At 47.9% G+C, this 19,813-nt stretch overlaps 1 protein-coding gene across 1 annotated transcript in view; it reads left to right on the top strand.

Moving 5' to 3' along the window:
* Positions 1-19,813, top strand: part of LOC107293150 (la-related protein 4B) — a 72,132-nt gene that overhangs the window by 19,033 nt on the left and 33,286 nt on the right. The window contains exons 2-3 of the mRNA XM_015822286.1: positions 16,882-17,026; positions 17,991-18,152. Of these exons, the coding sequence (XP_015677772.1) occupies positions 16,882-17,026; positions 17,991-18,152 (307 nt within the window). The remainder of the gene's footprint in view (positions 1-16,881; positions 17,027-17,990; positions 18,153-19,813) is intronic.

Below are 19,813 nucleotides of genomic sequence, written 5' to 3'. Positions count from 1 at the left end.
ATACTGCTTTAACTTTGGCAGGGTCCATCTCTACCCCCTCATTCAAAATCCGATACCCTAGATAATCTAAGCGGGTCTGGTGAAATTCACACTTTGCCAGCTTTCAATTCAGTTTGGCTTTCAACAGTCTCTTTAATACCTCATGGACCATTTTGATGTGTTCGTCCATGGTTTCAGAGTAAATAAGGATGTCATTAAGATAAACAAAAAACCCCTTGTATAAATGATCATGGAGCACTTGATTTATCAATTGCATAAACACAGCGGAGGGCCCCTGCAGTCCAAAAGGCATCCCTTTAAATTGGAATGGGCAATTGAACACTGTTTTCCACTCGTCCCCCTCCTTGATCCAGATCCAGTAATAAGCTTCTCTTAAATCCAGCTTGGTAAAGATTTTTCCATTAGCCAGATGGGCTAACATGTCCTTCATCAGGGGGAGGGGGGTACGTATTTTCCATGCTGACAGCATTGAGGAATTTAAAATCTATGCATAATGTAAGAGAGCCATCTTTCTTTTCCTTGAAAAGCATGTGAGCAGCCATGGGTGATTTGGCTGGCTAAATGAAACCCTGAGCTAAGTTTTTATCAATGTACTGTCTCAGTTCTTTCATTTCTTTGGGTGTCATAGAGTAAATCCTTGGTTTAGGGAGCTTGGCACCAGGCAGAATTTCAATAGCACAGTCCATAAACCGGTGTGGGGGGAGGACATCACATTCCTTCTCACTAAATGCTTCTGCCAAATTACGGTACTCAGTGGGGACAAGTTGAATCCCCGGCAGCTTTTCGGCTACAGTCTTTAGGGTTTCATGGGGCTCCCCTTGCATCTCGCAGATGGCCAGTGTCTTTGTTTTATTGTCAGTGTCAGGTGGGAGGGGTCCTATCCCCAGTCTTAATTTCCTCATTTGCTCCTCCCACCAGATGTTTGGACTCCATTTATCCAACCATGCTAACCCCCAAATTACTGCTTCAGTCATCTTCGGAACCACTACAAAACAGATGATTTCTCAATGCCGACCCATTTCCAACCGCACAGGTTCAGTTAGGTGCGTGGTAGGGGCACCTCCGATGAGGGACCTGTTGGCCTGCTCAAACTTCATGGGCAGGGGCAATAGCTTGGCTTGGATTCCCAGTTTGAGCACAGTGGGTAAGTTAATTAAGCACCGAATGCAACCCGAGTCTTATTAGGACCTTCAAACTCATGTGAGCCCCAGTTTTGGGCACTATTAGCCTGGCAGGAATGGCAAAAGAGGAAATGGGTTGACACACCATGGGGTCTTCCTCATCACTGTCGTATGGTGCCAGCATCTGCTGTGGCTAGGATTGGGATTTGGCTTCGAGCTCGGTGGGAGGTGAAGCTTTGACACCCAGGCCTTGATGTGCCCAGTTGGTCTTCTCTCTTCCCCCTCTGGGAGCTCTTCGCGGCCGCAACTAGCGCACTCCTGGGTTGAGGGTGAAGAGCTGGGCACTCCACAGCATGGTGACCCATATGATCGTACCGGTAGCACTTGACTCGAGCCCTGGCTGGTGCTTGGGAGACGTTGTCGGCTGCAGAGGCTTGGGGACGTCGGCCATAGCGGCGTTTTTCTTGGACGCGTGGCGGCTTGGGTTCTGTGGTGCTTGACTTTGGAGGGCGGTCCAGCTCGATGTCCAGTATCACCACCATACGGTACCACTCACGCAACAGGTTGGGAACACCTCGAATGATGCAGGCTTGGAAGAAATTGCAATCCAACCCGTTTGAAGTAGTTGATCAGTGACCGTTCAGGCCACTGCCCCAGCCGGTTAGCAACTCTCCTGAATTCACGGATGTACTCCTTTGTGGGCGACCTTTTTGCTTCAGGCAGTGGATTTCTTTCTCGGCCAGTAGGACTCGGGATTCGTCTTCAAACTGACCCCTCAGTTGCTCCATGAATAGATTAATGTGCAATTTAGGAGCCCCTTCATCATGGAGGTTGGTCACCCAGTCGGCCACTTCTCCCTCTAAATTTGCCGCCACAGCATTCACCATCATAGCCCCATCCAGGTAGGCATAAGTGTAGCGTTCTAAATGAGCCCACACCTGGTTTAAGAAGAAGGTCACCTTCTCGGGATCCCCATCAAAGGTGGGCTTGATGGGAGGCAGCTCGAACCTCAGCGGAGCCGCCTGCACCTGTTGCTGGGGTTAGGCGGCTTGCTGAGCTTGGGCAGCTTGCTGGTCCTGGGGATGTGGCCAAACCACTGTCCGGACTTCTCTTGGCTGGAATCCGGGACTGGCATCCTGAGGTTGTAGCAACAAACTTGGCTGGGACACTGGGCTTGGTATCATAGGTGATCGGGATGGGCGAAGCAGCACGGACTCCGGCAGTTGTGTTGGAGCTCCGGCGAATGGGGGGGGGGGGAAGAGATGGGTAGTTCTTGGCATTTTTCCTCATGGCACCCACCTCCTGGGCAACAGGGATTGTATCTGTTGTGGCCTGTCAGCCGCCAGAGGACTCTGCAGCTGACTCAGAGGAGGAAGCACAGGAGTGGGCGTCGGCCCCAGCATCAGAGCCATCTGAAAGCTCCAATGAAGGAATGGAGCTGTTGCAGCCAGGGACAGAGGCAGAGCCTGGGCCATCCGCCAGCCCTCAGATGGAAAGGCTGAGACCTCCATGCCTTGAAGCAAGTGAGTCAGGAGAGGAGGATCACATGGGGCCAGAGATTGATGTGCGGGCACGGCGGAAGCTGAGAAGAGGAGAACAGTGAGAGGGTATGGGCCGGTCTTCGGGGCGGAAGAGTCACCACTGCTAACGGAGCCCCACCCTAAGCTGTGGATAAAAGGCAAGGGAGGAGACAAATAGGTGTGACAGACATCTATTCGTCTTCCTGCTGGTCAGCCACTTGTATTTGGAACTCCTGACACTTCTAATTGGAATTTTGCCGTAGTTTTGCACAGATCCTGTGGCACTGGGAGTCAGAGCGCCTTCTGAGCGTGGGCGTGTCTTATATTGAAAAATAGCCAGCTTGCTTGAAGGACTTTTGGTTGCAAGCATGGTGAGACTGAGAGTAACTCTGGGTGTTGGGAGACCCCTACAGGGGAAAAGGGAGCAAGCTGCATTGTTTGGACGCTGTGAAACTGCTGGCGTTTCTGAAATAAAAGGAACTTTAGAGACTATTTGGCACGTCTGTTGTGTTTGGGGAGACGGGTCAGAAAAGTTTGTCTGCCACCCAAACTTACAACATGGATCAACTTCGGGCGGAGAATGCTCAGCTGACGCAACAAGTAGCCGTGCTTTCAGCACAGCTGGCTCAGCTTCAGGCTGCCGCCGTTCCACGCCCCCAGAGCAAATGCCCTGTTGCTGTGCTGGATAAATTCGATGGGACTCAGGCTCAGTTCCTGGCGTTTTTTGGACAATGCCAACTTTATATGAGCCTGCGAGCAGAGGACTTCCCCACCGACCGGACGAAGATGGGGTTCATGCTCAACCTTCTGTCGGGAGCTGCAGCCCGTTGGGCCACCCCCCTTCTCACCCAGGCCAGTCCGCTGCTGGATGACTTTCCGGGGTTCTGCACACAACTTCGCCTCATGTATGAGGACCCCGTAAAGACGCAGACGGCCAGCAGACGCCTCAAGGCCCTGAAACAGGCGGCAGACGCTGACTGAGTAAATCAGTGAGTTCAGGCTGCTCAGCCAGGACTCCACCTGGAATGAGGTGGCACTGATGGATGTCTTCCAGGACGGGCTGTCAGAGGGGCTCCTCGACGAGTTGGCCCGCGTAGTCACGCCACCCACTCTCAACAAACTCATCCATTTATGCCTCCGAATAGATGAAGACACCGCGCTCCCCAGAAGGCCTGTTCGCCTCCTGTATGGTGTGAGGACCCCACTCCGCAGGAGGAGCCCATGGAGCTTGGGGCCACCAGACCTCGCCTTGCTGACCAGGACTTAGGGGACAGTATCAATATACAGATGGCCCCTGTCTCTGGTCACTTGTAGTCCTAGATGCAGGGTCATGAAAGGACAGCAAGGACAACACCCAATGTCCTAACCCACCCAAGAACATACGATATCTTTAGGGAACACCCGAATGGGAACATGTTTAGCTACTTCTGCTTTCTCCCTTATCTACAGTGTGCCAGACTTACTGGGTGCAATCTTTATCTTATGTGTGTCAGCTTTGCTGGATGGGTTGCTTATGTAATTATACAGAATAAATACAAGGATTTCTTGTCATTCGTTGCTCCTCTCATTTAGAGGGGTCCGTCTCTATTCAGCTGAATAAACACGTAAACTTGAAGGCAACTTCTAGTTTCCTGTATTTCTTTAACCAGCAAAACCTCAGAACCTGCATATCATTTTTGGCGAGCTCTAGCGCAGGAGAGGTGCTTGGTTGGTCCTTGCGAGGCTCAGGAAATGGGAAGGCACCGAGCGTGCTCCGGGATTTCCTGGAGGTGCCCCCCTTCTTGACTCTTCACTGTGGTTTTTAACAGGAACCAGTTTTTTCTTCTTTTTGGTTGCCTTTTACTTGATTCCTGCATACTCAGGAGGGCTGAAGATAAGGTAGGACACACAGATATGCATTACTTTGTTGCACCGGCCTGCCTGGGGGAGTGTGTATGTGTGTAAAAGTGTGTTTGTGTCCTTGAATTATTTCCCACCGTTGACCAGAGCTGAGCGGAAGGGTTTTTGCCAGCCGCACCTAGGTCCCCCCTCTTTTGGGGGGTTCTGCCCTCTTTTGGGGAGTTCTGGGGGTGCTTAGAAAGCAAGGGGCTTAACCTTGTACTCTCGTGCTCCAACGGGTTGTGAGTGGTGTATGGTTTGTGGTTGCTCCTTATATATTTCCCGCTGTTGACCAGGCCTAGGCGTGATACTGATCTTAGCCGAAGGTCAGTGGATCTCTTGTGGCCCAACACACTGCGTAAGTGATGTGAGTGACTTGAACACATGGGCTCAAGCCCAAGAAGACCAGTTAGAATGAATAAAAGGAAGGGATATGCCCTCAGCCCCCTTGAGTGTGTCATAAGGAACTTTGGTAAGCTTAAAACCCGTCAGGATATGAAATTGAAACTCTAATTAAGTACAATGCCTTCTGTCACCAAGACATACCCACTGTTTGGCCCACAGGGGGATCCATAAATTTGGGAGTTTTTGAAACCATGGGAGACTATGCTTAAAGAGGCATAGATCATGAACTGCATGCTTAATATGCTCTTTTTTTTGTGGGACCTTATACGAGAATAAGCAAGTGCTTCAAGACTGGGTTGTGGTGACCCTCCGTAGCACCACCTTTTCCTGCTTTAGCTTCTGCTCCACCACCCTATAAGGGGATCTACTCCCTCATGGGGCAAGTAGCTATTAGAAGGAGGGACACTAATCAGGTCCTGGTTCATACCCCTTCTCCACATCTGATCTTTATGTATGGGAGGACCGATTGGGTTCTTACACTGAAACCCCACGCAAATATCTTGAATTGGTTCTGTTCATTCTTCAAACTTATGCCACTAACTGGGCAGACCTCCAAGCCATGCTGGATGTCTTTCTAACAACAGAGGAAAGGCGTCTGGTAGGAAATGCTGCTAGAAAAAAAAAGTTACAATATTTGAGAATACATCATGTCAGTTGTGGGACAAATAACATGAGCAGGCATTTTATTTCCTCTCTGAACACAATTCCTGCAGCTGCAGAAACAGCAGCAAATATAGCAAAAAGAGAATGTGCATTTCTTTAATGTAGAACAAAGGAATGGTGAGTAACTCTGACTTGGGAGAAAAAGTAGACTAAAAATGAATAAAAATGGTTGACACTGAACGTAGCAAGCTGCCTGAAAGTGGATTTTATTACAAAAGCCAGACAGAGAACTGATTCAGCAATGCCTTCTGGACTGGCTAGTAAAAATCACCTGAATGCGTGGTACAATTAGTATTCTTTCCTATTTTAAGTTTTGATGAGATTTGTAAGAAGCTTGTTCTTCTTACTTTCCTAGCTTGGTTTTTTCCTTTCAGCAGGATTGATTAATCCTATCACCCAGGGGAGGAAATGACTTGTTGATGAAGTTTTTGTTTTGTCATAGGTTCTAGTATGTTTGGGGTTAATACTGGCATTGTTTTTTTATGTGTGTGTAGGGCAAACCTGTCAGCTTTCTTTTGGTATGTTCATGGTTAGTGCTTATCTTTTTCCTTTGTGTGTTTCTTGGCTGTCTGCCCGAGGCTATTGACTGAGCCGGGCGGGGGAGGAAGAGAGAGGAGGGAGAAAAAAAACCTCTTTTCTGGTACTTTTGTTTTTCGGCTTGACTTTTCTGAGAGAAGGGAAATGGAGCAGCCTTTCGTATTTGTTATAGTTGGTTTCTGGGGCTAGGTTTTCTACTTTTTCCTCCATGCTGGCTCAGTCCACATGTCACTACAGAGCCAGGGTTCCCCGCCCACAAAGCCCTGCCCTAGTGGGAGGGGGAAGAAGTGGGACTTGCGGAAGAGGATGGCGAGGAATGGTAGGACTCCCTACCACCGAGAGAGAAATGGGACAATGTCACCCAAATTCCAGGCAATCCCCCCCCCTTTTTTTGTTTGGGTTGTTCATCTTTTCTTTTTTGTTACTCTGTCTTGTTTTCTCCATGCTTTCTTTTTTTTGCCTGATCTGCCCTTATTGGGGGGGGGATTATGGGAAGGGTGGTCAAGTTGGAGGTCAGGTTCTGGTCATGGTCAAGGTATGTGACAGGACTATGGGGACAGTTGCTGTGGACTGGGATGTACAATCTAACACACCCTCCAAGCATGAACTCTCTTGTTGCTTTGCCCCCCACATATCTCAGCAAGGATGGTTTCTTCTTACACATGGTTGGGTGGGTCCATATGCTGGCCAGGAAAACCCAAAGACCCATCACGTGTATCTCACCCTGGAAAGTTAGTACCAGGATCTCAGCCAGATGCTTCCCATAATGCTGAGGTTGGACCTAAACGGGGTACTTTGCACAATAAAGCCCAAAGTAAGACGTCTGATATGCTGCCTCTAGGAGACCAGACATCGGGAAGGGGTCCTGCCATTTTCAGTTGATCATATCTTGGCACAACAGTCACCTCCTTCTGATTCTGTACCTGAATTGTCTGGGGAATTACAGACATCAAAGAAGGCCGAGGTGGTCCCCAATTTCCCAGTACCTCTTTAGGAATTTGGGGCTCCAACACCAATATATAGAATATGCAAGCATGGGTTAAGCTTTTGAATGTAACAAATTGCTGGATCTGCACACATATACCCCCACTGGTACACATGGATTGGTCATGGAAGCTACACCCTTAGGAGCCTTTATGTTCAGCATGAACAATGCAACAAGGGGCTGGACACTTCCTGTGTTTGGGGCAGGAAAGCTGCGGATTGCTAAACTAGGGGCACTACAGCACCCTACAGCAGCTTGCCTTAGTCATTTTAATTCTTCTTCCAGATATAAGTTAGGATATATGCACCTTGCACAGTCACATGGAAGGTCAGTACTAGCATGTGGGACGATTGGCATAGATGTCATCAGTCCTTTGGCCTTGTCTACAAGAAGGACCCCTCTGCTCTCTGCAGTTTGTTTGCAGCAATGGGGCTCATGGCTTATATGTCTGGTGTTAAGGCTTGTATGCCTGAGGGGTTGGAAGGCAAACCAAGCATTTATCTTGCTATCCACCTGGACTGATGGTTCCTTTGTGGTCAATTTGCCTATGAGTCTTTGCCAGCTTATTGGTCTGGTACATGTACCCTGGGAATTGGGAATTACCCTAAAGATCTGAAGGTTTCTACTGATACTGTATGGGAGGTCTTCAGTGGTATATTCTCTTTCTTACCAGTTGGCTCCCAGGATGGGGATGGCTTAGGGAATTATTCCTTGGTCTTCTCTTTGTAGTATTTCTTATTGTTTCCTGCTGTGTCCTTCACTGCTTGCCCCTAATCACCTCTGCTTGTTCTAAACAATGTGGGCAACGTGTTACAGAAGCTTATCCTCTGTCTCTTCAGTTGGGCTGTCATGCTCCTGCGCATTGCTTGAAGCATGAAAGGGGGGGATTGCTGACCAGGACTTAGGGGACAGTATCAATATACAGATGGCCCCTGTCTCTGGTCACTTGTAGTCCTGGATGCAGGGTCATGAAAGGACAGCAAGGACAACACCCAGTGTCCTAACCCACCCAAGAACATACGATATCTTTAGGGAACACCCGAATGGGAACATGTTTAGCTACTTCTGCTTTCTCCCTTCTTATCTACAGTGTGCCAGACTTACTGGGTGCAATCTTTATCTTATGTGTGTCAGCTTTCTGGATGGGTTGCTTATGTAATTATACAGAATAAATACAAGGATTTCTTGTCATTCGTTGCTCCTCTCATTTAGAGGGGTCCGTCTCTATTCAGCTGAATAAACACGTAAACTTGAAGGCAACTTCTAGTTTCCTGTATTTCTTTAACCAGCAAAACCTCAGAACCTGCATATCAGCCTCTCTGCGGAAGAGAGGAACAGACGGCATTGGGGGGGGTGCTTGTATTGTGGAGAGCCGGGACATATGGCAGCTTCTTGCCCCAGGAAGAAGCGAGGGGCATCATCTGGGCCCATCGCGTTCACCCCAAATAACTTGGTGGGAAACACCTCAAGCCCGATCTAGGGGGTGCCTTAGGTCGGGCCTCTCGACAAATGGGCCAGAGCCCTACGGTCCCCTCTCCTGAGGAATGGCCCTGGCATTTGATTCCGGCCACGTGCTTGCTTCTGCCGGGCAGGCAACGTGGCATTTTAGCCCACACCCTTATAGACTCAAGGGCTACCATGAAGTTTATAGACGCCACGTTCGCAGCCAAATGGTCACTTCCGCAATGCCCGGTGTCTCCCCCGCTCCTTGTGGAGACCATTGATGGCTGGTTGCTGCAGTCCGGCCCAATTACGGCAGCCACGCAACCGCTGCAGATGTGTATTAGCACACACGAGGAGGCTATCCAATTTTACATCGCCTCCGACCTGCATTTCCCGGTGGTTCTAGGCATGGACTGGCTTCGGGCGCACAACCCCCTGATCTATTGGTCCCAGAGCCTCATTGTGTTCCCGAGCTGGCAATGCGCCGGTCATCACTACCAAGTATGCACAGCCCAAGTCCCAAGTCTCGCCAGCGCAGCCCTGCCATCTGAACTGACTGACTTTGCTGACGTCTTCAGCAAGAAGGAGGCGGACCAACTGCCTCCACATCGGCCCTACGATTGCCCAATAGACTTGGTCCCTGACGCCCCACTTCTGGTTGGCCATATTTACGCCATGTCCGAGCCCGAACTGGCCGTACTGTGGGATTTTTTGGTGAAAAACCTGGCAAGGGGTTTCATTCGGCCTTCTGATTCCCCACTGGTCGCCCCCCCTACTGTTTGTTAAGAAGAAATTGGGGGAATTGAGACTCTGTTGCGATTACCACAAACTTAACTCCATCACGGTGCGCAACAGATACCCGCTACCCCTCATCTTGGAATTCTTAGAACGGCTCCGGGAGGCTCGAGTCTTCAGCAAACTGGACCTACGGGCTGGAGATGAGTGGAAGATGGCGTTTCGTACTCGGTATGGGCATTTTGAGTACACGGTCATGCCGTTTGGCTTGACCAATGCCCCCGCTGCCTTCCAGAATTTCATGAATGACATTTTGCGGGACCTATCAGACCGGTTCATCGTCATTTATTTGCACGACATTTTGATTTACTCCCCGTCCCGGGAGCATCATCAACAACACCTCCGGTTGGTTCTGCAACGGCTTCGGGAGCACCAGCTCTACGCCAAGCTGGAGAAATGTCAGTTCTTCCAGACTACCATTGAGTCCCTAGGTCACTGAATCTCCCCCGAGGGCATAGCCATGGAGCCAGGCAAGGTGGAGGCATTACATAACCGGCAGCCTCCACATCGGGCCAAGGACGTTCAACGGCTCCTGGGCTTTGCCAATTACTATCGGACTTTCATCCCTTGGTTCGCGTCCTTGACCGCACCTCTCACTCGGTTCCTACAGAAATGGACTTCGTTCCACTGGAGTGCCATGGAGCAAGGAGCGTTTGAGAGTCTGAAGCAAGCTTTTATGATGGAGCCTATCTTGAAACATCCAGATCCGCACCGTCCCTTTGTCGTGGAGACCGGTGCGTCCGACATTGCTGTGGGGGCAGTGTTACTCCAGGCTCACGTGCCCGGAGGCACCCTTTTTCCCTGCGCCTATTATTCCAGGAAACTCAATCCGGCAGAGCACAATTATACCATTTGGGAAAGAGTTGCTGGCCATCAAGGTGACGTTTGAGGCCTGGAGGTATCACCTGGAAGGGGCTCGGCACCCGATTGAGGTGCGCACCGATCATAAGAACTTGGAGTTTCTGCAGGCCACTGTTCTATCCCAGCCTATTGCCGTCCTTGTTAGAGGCACAAGGACCAAACCCCTGCTGATACAATAGGCTGGAGACTTTAAAACAAAACAAAATCCCTTTTATTTGGGTGACAAACCTGTCAATAAGTCCAAAACACAAACAGCAAAACTCAAGTCCAAAGGAAAGAAATAGTCCACAGGAACACGTTGCAAACAAGACGAACAGACCAGGATTCCAAGAAGCACTTTGCAAACGTTTGCCTTCAGCAACCAGCACCGCCCACACCTCCCCTTTTTATACAGCAGTCCCAGGGCGTTGCCTCTCATTGCCTTCTCCTTTTACTTTGGAGTTGTCGCATTGACTGCTGTTGTTTTTCTCTCGCTAATTGACGATGTCTGCGAGCATCAATTAGCAAGTCCAGGTGTGAGCCTTCCGAATCTGACTCATGCTCCTCACACAGCTGAGCTTCATCAGAAACACGACTGGAGGGGCCAGGCTCTTCATCAAGCCGTGAGTCCTGTAATTCATCAGAGCCTCCCTCTGACCCTGACGGCCCCTCAAAGGCCTCCTCCACCTCCTCCTCAGATTCCTCAGACTCAGCTGTTGGAAACACAGGCTGGCACGGAATCACAACACTATCCCACACCACAGGGCCCTTCCCCCGGGTCTGCTGATCCGGATGCGGTCGGGATGGGAATTGGTCATGAAAGGCGGTCACCAAAGCAGGGGCGTGAACGGTGGTTGCATCCTCCCAGGTGAACTCCTCCAGTCCGTAGCCTTTCCATTCAATCATACTGGAAGCGACCTTTCACCCAACGGGAGTCCCGAATGCTGGCAACCTCGTACTCGGGAGCACTGTCTCCATCACGTTGTTCTGGTGGGGGAGGTTCGGCTCGGCAGAGTGGACACGCCAGTTGCTCAGGGACCAACAGAGAGCGGTGAAAGACCGGATGTACCCGCATGGAACGTGGCAGAGTTAAGCGATAGGTGACCGGATTGATGACAGCCTCGATGGGGAACGGTCCTACATATCGGTGGTCTAATTTCTTGACTGGCCAGGTTGACGGTAGGTTCCTGGTGGACAGCCATACCCGATCTCCCACCGATAGTGGAGGCGTATCCCGCAGGCTGGCACGGAATCACAACAGCCGCCAGGAAATTGAACCAGTGTCAGATTCGATGGTCCATACTCTTCACTCGATTCAATTTCTGTGTTGTGTACATTCCAAGCAGCCACAATCAGAGAGCAGATGCTTTTTTCATAAACCAGAATATGTGTGCACGGAGGATAAGCCTCCACTCTGGACAATCTTGCCTGTGGAGTACCTTGTGGCAGTCCAGGAACTGGTGGACTTGCAGGTGTGGATCTGGGAGGCCCAGCAACATGACGGATGGGTAAACCGATGGCGGACGAAGTTGGGGCTGGACTCCCTGTGGACAATCACGGATGGACTCCTCCGTTTCCATGACCGGCTGTATCTCCCTGCGGGTCTGCTTTGGGGCCTCATCTTATCTCAATGTCACGACAGTCCCGCTGCGGGGAATTTTGGCCTGTTTAAGACATTAGATTTGGTCTCCCGCACCTTCTGGTGGCCTCGCCTACGGCACAACGTCCACACCTATGTCGTGTCTTGCGGTCGATGCCGGCAGGCCAAATATGCGATGGGGGTGCTCCCGGTTCTTCTGCACCCCTTGCCAACTCCCAACAGGCCCTGTGGGGCAGTCTCCATGGATTTTCTAACGGACTTACCACCTTCCTTAGAGTTCACTACAGTCCTTGTGGTGGTCGACATGTTGACCAAAATGATGCACTTTATTCCCTGCTGTGGGCTTCCGACAGCCCGTGGCACGGTCTAGCTCTTTGTCCAGCATGTTTTCCGGCTACATGGACTGCCTGACAAAGTTATCTCGGACAGAGGGACGCAGTTCACGGTCCGGTTTTGGAAGGAACTGCTGTGGGCCCTCGACGTCCAGGTGTGCCTGTCCTCGGGTTACCACCCAGAATCGGATGGAGGGACGGAGAAGGTCATAGGAATCCTGGAGCAGTACCTGCGTTGTTTTATCAACCAAAAACAGGACGACTGGGCGAACTATTTAGCGGTAGCCAAGTTCGCCTTTAACAATTCCCAGCATACCTCCACACGTATGACTCCATTCCTTGCCAATGTGGGTTACCACCCCCGGCTGTTCCCTCTCACGCCGGTTGACTCCCCAGTACCCGCGGCCAAGGATTATCTTGCTGAGTTACAGGCGGTCCACTGCTTAGTCCAGCAACAGCTGGACAAAGCCAAGGAGGACTACAAAAAGGTTGTGGACCCGTCCTGAAGGGAGACACCTGCTTTAGCCATGGGCGATCGGGTGTGGTTATCCACTAAACACCTCCCGTCCGATCGACTGGCTAGGAAGCTGGACCATTGCTTTCTGGGCCCCTTTCCCGTCGAGGCCATCATCAATCCAGTGGCCTATCGGCTGATCCTGCCACGGTCCTTAAAAGTCCACCTGGTCTTCCATCGGTCTCTCCTGGTCCTGGAGCAGCCGGCCTGCCCACTCCATCAACCGGAACATCCTTCCCCGGAGGTGCTTGATGACGACGGCGCCACCGAATACGAGGTCTCCAGCATCCGCGACTCCCAATGGCTCAAGGGCTGCTTCCAGTACCTCATTGAATGGAAGGGCTACAGACCGGAGGACTTCATGTGGGAGGAAGCAGCCCACGTGCGTGCTCCCACACTTGTCCAAGAGTTCCACACCTGGTTCCCTTCATGGCCGCACCTGGATCGTCAGCCCCAGGGGAAGGGCCCTGTGGTGAGGGATAGTGGTGTGGCCTGTCGGCCTCTGGAGGACTCTGCAGCCAACTCGGAGGAGGAAGCACAGGAGTTGGCCTCGGCCCCAGCATCAGGGCCATCTGAAAGCTCCGGCAAAGGAATGGAGCTGTGGCAGCCAGGGACAGAGGCGGAGCCTGGGCCATCCGCCAGCCCTCAGATGGAAAGGCTGAGACCTCCATGCCTTGAGGCAAGTGAGTCGGATCACATGGGGCCAGTGATGCGCAGGCGTGGCGGAAGCTGAGAAGAGAACAGTGAGAGGCTATGGGCCGGTCTTCGGGATGGAAGAGTCACCGCTGCTAATGGAGCCCCACCCTAAGCTGTGGATAAAAGGCAGGGGAGGAGACAAATAGGTGTGGTAGACAACTGTTCATCTTCCTGCTGGTCAGCCACTTGTATTTGGAACTGCTGACACTTCTAATTGGAATTTTGCTGTAGTTTTCTGTAGATCCTGTGGCACTGGCAGTCGGAGCGCTTTCTGAGCGTGGGCATGTCTTATGTTGAAAAATAGCCAGCTTGCTTGAAGGACTTTTGGTTGTAAGTGTGGTGAGACTGAGAGTAACTTTGGGTGTTGGGAGACCCCTACAGGGGAAAAGGGAGCGAGCTCCGTTGTTTGGAGGCTGTGTGAAACTGCTGGCGTTTCTGAAATAAAAGGAACTTTAGAGACTATTTGGCACGTCTGTTGTGTTTGGGGAGCCAGGTCAGAAAAGTATCCCTCACCTCCAGTCGGCCGAACTTCTCCTTCAGCTGTTCAAGTGAGGGACTGTGGACTGAAATCTCCACTTACCGGAGTCGTCCCATCCCATCGACCCCTTTCCTTTCTTGCCATCCTCAGATGAAGAACACAGGGACAGCAGCAATAGGAGCTCCTCTCCAGCGGTTACAGGAGTGCTTCTGTGCTAAGGGGCAGTGTTAGCTTGGAGAGGTCTGCTAGGGCTGTAGCTCCTTCCTGCGGTGCTAGTTTCCCAGGTTGAATCACCCTGGTCTTCGGCTGAGACCCTGCTAGTGACGCCTCCTCGGGGGCTGGAGCGCCTGCCTGCCCTCTGACAGCCTGAGTCCCGTTGCAGCTAGCAGCGGTTTCAATTTTCTCCTCCATCTCAAGTCTTCACCGAGTCTTTACCGCTCTCCCAAAAGTGAGTGGGTAGGCGGTTGGAGCCCAGCACCCTGAGAAAACAAATTAAGAACACATGAATATTGCCTAAGTAGGATTTGTAACCAAACATGTTTTAATACGACATTTGAATATTGCCATTGTTTAAAAATAGTCAGGCAGTGGCTTCCTTACTAATTCTGTTTTTGAGGGACTGAATTTTATAGTATTAATTGTTGGCAGAGCTAACCATTTATCTTCATGCAACATACTGCATGCGTCTTATGCATGCTTTTGGAAAAGAGAAGTGACATCCATTGATATAAATGCAGTGTATTAATCTTTTTTAAAATGTTCCCAGGCATAACTCTTTTACCCCAGTACAATTAAAACTAATTCCTTAAGGGGATTAATTAAAAGGCCCATTTATATTATGGTAAACATTTAAATATATATTTTATTGTAACACATGAATTGCTATAGCTAGTTCAATTGTAAGATAATATGTTAATATGGAGAACTATAAACCTAAAAGATTTCAATAGTTTTAGCGTAAATTTTACTTGAGGGTTTTAATCATGCATATTATAATTTGTTGACTAAATTGTTGTTGTCTGAATTTGGACTTACAGCCTACATACCTACTTAGGGTTATGTGATTCAGACATTGTGTTGAGCAGTTAACCAAGGTTTATACCAGGGCTTTTCAACTCATGGTATGCGTACCACTGGTGGTACGTTGGCACCTGGTGGGTGGTACACGTACGATGGGTTGAAAAGCAATATAAAAAAAAGTGTAAAAAAATGTAAAGGTGGATGAGCTGAAGTGGCGGCAGCACCAGAGAGGCCTGGGGGAGAGTCAGCTGGAGCTGGGGTGTTGCCAAGGCTCTGTTGAGAGCCTAGGATCAGTGTGCGTGGCTCCAGCTGATCGGCGCTTCCAGCGTACCCGGAAGAGAAGAGAAGGAGGGGGAGAGAGGAGAGATATAAAAGGAGAAGGGGGGAGAGAAGAGAGGATATAAAAGGAGGAGGAGGGGGAGAGAGGAAAGATATAAAAGGAGGAGAGAGGAGAGGATATAAAAGGAGTAAAACCGGTACATTTTTCCTTTTTTTTTACGGTTTGTAACATTTTATTAGATTATACAATAAAATACAAAAATACAAAAGCAAATAGTAGGACACAGTGGGGAGGAAAATGGGGAAAGTGAGGGGGAGAAGAGAAAAAGAAAAGAAAAGGCATTGATTCCGACTTCCTCTGTTGCAGTAGAATGAAGCATTAACATCGAACCTCAACTTTTTACTTTTTCATAATAGTATAAACTAGCCATTTCTATAACAACAAATCAATCTAATCAGTAAAACCCCAAATCCCCCCCCTTTTTTTTGGTCATCAAGTTTTTGACACCTTGCTAAGCACTGGTGGTACTCGAATATTGTCATGTCCTAAAAGTGGTACAATCTGTGAAAAGGTTGAAAAGCCCTGGTTTATACTACGAAGTTTACTGTCTTTAGAACTGCCATAGTGCTTCTAGTTTGTCTACAGTTACAGGGGGAGAGGGGACCGTTTGGGATCCACAGGTGCTCCCTATCAGTGTGAGAGAGGAAGCTGCTGAAGAGATGTATTGGCAAACCAAAGTTTCTTCTCATAACAATTGCTGGAAGATTAATTGGATAATGTGACCTGAACTGTCAGAGAGGGGAGGGAAAGTTTTACTCTTTTAATTAACTGTTTCCTGCCATATTTTCAGAGCTAGCTTTCCTTCTATCGTACTCTTTTGCTAATGCCTAATAAAGTTTACATTAGAGATCGCAATGTCTCTGGTGTTTTGCTTTGTTGGGCTTCTCAGCCGGAGCATGACATATACAACTTAATGGCTGGGCTCACAATACAGGCAATAGTGTATTCAAACTTCACTTTCAAGTCATCCTCTGTCATCACTGGTTAAATGGTTCTAAAATAGTTATCTTTATCCCTCTTGGTAAAACAAATGGTTTTCATTTTAGATGACTACTATAAGACTACAATATTGCTTTTGATTTTTCTATTATGTCTTTTTGTGTGGCTCCCTTGTTCTCCTGTTCACTGCTGCCTTTATTATGAACTGATGAAGATATCTGACACTAATCTTACAATGTTCTCAGTTTAGAGGAGAAAAGTTGACATAAACCTTGAATATTTACAAAGGATTAGATCTAGCTTTCTTGTCAAAAATAAGATTTGTTACCATCTTTTTCTTGTTCCTCCAAAGCTTGTTCCTGGGAATTGTGAGGATACAGAGAATGTTATGGGCATATGTTGTGCAAAGAGACTGTAGATAAACAGGAAGTTGATGGAAATCCATCCCTTTATTTGTACAGAGGAACAAATTTAAGAAGTTAGTCAATGTAGACAAATACTTTGTTCATAATAAGGAACAATGTAAAAACAAGATGCTTTTGATTTAGTCTTAACAAGCAACTTAAAGTGAATTCAGCTAAACACCCTGATTCAAGGTCTTTATAGGAAGTCTCTTTTTATAAAGCTTATATCTTTCATCACATATTGTGCACTTCCTATATATGCAACTGTTACAGTGATTTTTTTAATGTGATAAATGCTGTTCTGTATATATATGTGTGTGCTTATGCAGTTAATAAGCATATGTGTTCTGAGTGTGCATTATGCATTACAGGAGCCAGCCAAGGTTTCTGAATTAAATCCTAATGCAAAAGTGTGGGGGAATCACATGGTACAAGTGGAAGCAAGTGGTACTGAAGGTGGTGTGAGCAAAACCTGGGAAGAAATAACAGATCATCCACCAGATTCCTCTAAAAAAGGTACAAAAAATCTCTTTTGAAAGACTGGAGTATAACTAATACTAAAGCTATTTGTATTTATGTAATACTTTTACTTGTGCAAACAGTTTTCCTTTCTTCAGTTAACAGCTTCCTTCTATCCCTCTCAGTCCACATTTTCTTCTCTGCTTTTGTTAAAGTCTAATTAAACCAATATTTGCTAACCAATATGCTCCTAACCCAGCAGTCCCCAACCTTTCCAGCTTGGCGGCTTGGCTCGGCACGGGGAGGGCCGTGTGAGTGGCAGGCGAACGCACGTGCACCCTCCGCTCACACAAATGGAGCTTCACATGCGAGCAGAGGGTGCTTGCGTGTGAATCTCCACTTGCACAAGTGGCAGGCTCTTGCGCTCGTGCACAAAGCTCCACTCAGGCAGATGGAGCTTCACGTGTGAGTGCACGTACCCTCCGCTTGCAAGAGTGGAGCTTCGCACGCATGCGCGTGCTTGCCCACCACTCTCACAAGTGGAGCTTCACGTACTCTTGCCCATTTCTCCTGCATCCTGGTTTCGAACAGGCCGTGGCCGCGGCAGGTTGGGGACCCCTGCCCTAACCCAAAGGATATGCTTGTACATACCCTGCCCTAGTTGTTCAATTTAAAAAATGATTAATTAAAAATTAATTAATCCACCCTTAAAACCTATTAAAGGCACCAAATAATGGCTTAGCTTCAGTAAGAAACATGTTTGCTGCTTAGTGAGCAGCAGTTGTGTGTACACAAGAAACAAATCATTGCATATTTCTTGCAGTCTTCATTGAGAGAAACTTTAGGTGTATTGAAAAGCTACTATTAAGCCTTATTCTACATCCATTTAAGGACATTACATAACTTAACAGTAATAACAGCAAATGCTACCCTTCCAGCAGTTAGTCAGAATATAAAGCCTTTGATGTCTCAGTCAGAGCAACTGAAGTATTTTTTGTGACCATTATAGTTTTCTCCACAGCATTAGAGGCCAATGGTGATGGTGACAAAAAGAGCCAGAATGAATCATTAACAGAAGATCAAGAACCATCACTATCTGTTCCTTTATCAGACCAAACAGATATGAACCCTTTGGCTCTAGATCATGCAGAATACAAAACTATACATGAAAACGCTGAGACAGGTATGGAAAAAGTCCTTGCCCATCCTTAAAGCTGTATACTTTTCTGGTTTATAGAATGACCTTCAGGTAATTTGCACATTCTAGCAGCTGAAGAAACATACCTGAGTAGGACTGAACTGTAGGCATTGTTACAGTTGTGGCTATATGAACAATAGCTGTGACTACTAAATACATAATGTAGGGCCTCAGGAAGTGCAAATTAATAATTTTATCAGCACACCTGTCAGGTCCAGTTGGAACGCTGCCATAAGGAAGGGGAGGGGGAGCATGCTGGGGTGTGGATTGAGGATGTTTCTGTATTGCTAGCATTTGTTTCTACTTTCGCTTTGATGTGTCTGCATGGGTATTTGGGAGGAGGGAATACCCTGAGGGCCATCTGTTTTCACTCCTACTGACTGGCAAGAGCGAGGTGCCAGGAAGCAACCGGTTATCACCTTTTCAGCTCGAAGTTGTCACAACACTTTCACGCCAGCGGATTGGCTCCTGATGGACTGGGGCATTGGGGTGGGGCTGAAGAAATGGGACTTTTAGCTAAACACTTTTGCACGGGAACTTCAGATTCTGCCTTTTTAATCTGCAATCACTTTCTCTCAGTAAAAGATCCTCTTTGAAACAATGCCTGTTTCCTGAGTTATGCTTTCCTGGAGGAATAGCTGAGGCAGGTCCTTATAACACCTGTATGTGTGCAATTCACCTAATTGCAATTGTTGCTTGTCCTGTTATATTTGTCTTGCTTATATACATACTGTAAGAACAATTTGCTTCCTGTCATCTTCCATTTCAGTATCAAGCTGAGTGCATAGCTAAAGTATTTAAAAATGTTAACATTCCCCACACCCTTTCAGCTGAACACAGAGCCACCCAGAGTCAGTCCAGGTGGAAAGCTTTTGTCTTATAGACAATGTTGGGAGTTTGGATTTCTGATGGTAGATATGAATCAAGATTGTAGATCTACGTATTCTGTTATACTGCAAATTTCAGTTCTACAATGAATTTATACCTTTGACAAGTTTATGTACTTTAAAAATTCTGTTCCAAGAAAAACTGAATTGGGTGATCTTGTCAGACCCAAAGAGCAAGAAAGACGCATAGAGTTTTTTCTAAGTAGTTTCTTTTATTGTTCCTCACCTATAGACAGAAATCTTGTCAAACTACAGGTAGTGTTCAACTTGCAACCATTCATTTAATGACCATTCAAAGTGACTTATGACTGGTTTTCACACTTTTGACTGTTGCAGCATCCCCATGATCACGTGATCAAAATTTGGGCGCTTAGCAAGTGGCATGTATTTATGATAGTTGCAGTGTCCCAGGGTCATGTGATCACCATTTGTAACCTTCTCAGACGGCTTCCAACATGCAAAGTCAATGGGAGAAGCCAGATTCACTTAACAACCACATGATTCACTTAACAATTGTAACAAAAAAGGTTGTAAAATGGGCAAAACTCACTTAACTACTGGCTTGCTTGGCAACAGAAATTTTGGGCTCAATTGTGGTCGTAAGTTGAGGATTACCTGTAAAGCAAGCTACTTGCATCATTAAAGATATACTCTGAGAACTTCTAGGGAGGAGCTGTCTTTTTTTTTTTTTTTTTTTTAATTGAAAATTTTTAAAATTTTTACAATATAACTCCCCACCTCCCTCATACCCCCCCCTTC

Source organism: Protobothrops mucrosquamatus, unplaced genomic scaffold, assembly GCF_001527695.2.
Source record: "Protobothrops mucrosquamatus isolate PMUCROS unplaced genomic scaffold, P.Mucros_1.0 scaffold1518, whole genome shotgun sequence".
Classification (NCBI taxonomy): domain Eukaryota; kingdom Metazoa; phylum Chordata; class Lepidosauria; order Squamata; family Viperidae; genus Protobothrops; species Protobothrops mucrosquamatus.
This window is presented reverse-complemented; position numbering and strand designations above follow the sequence as displayed.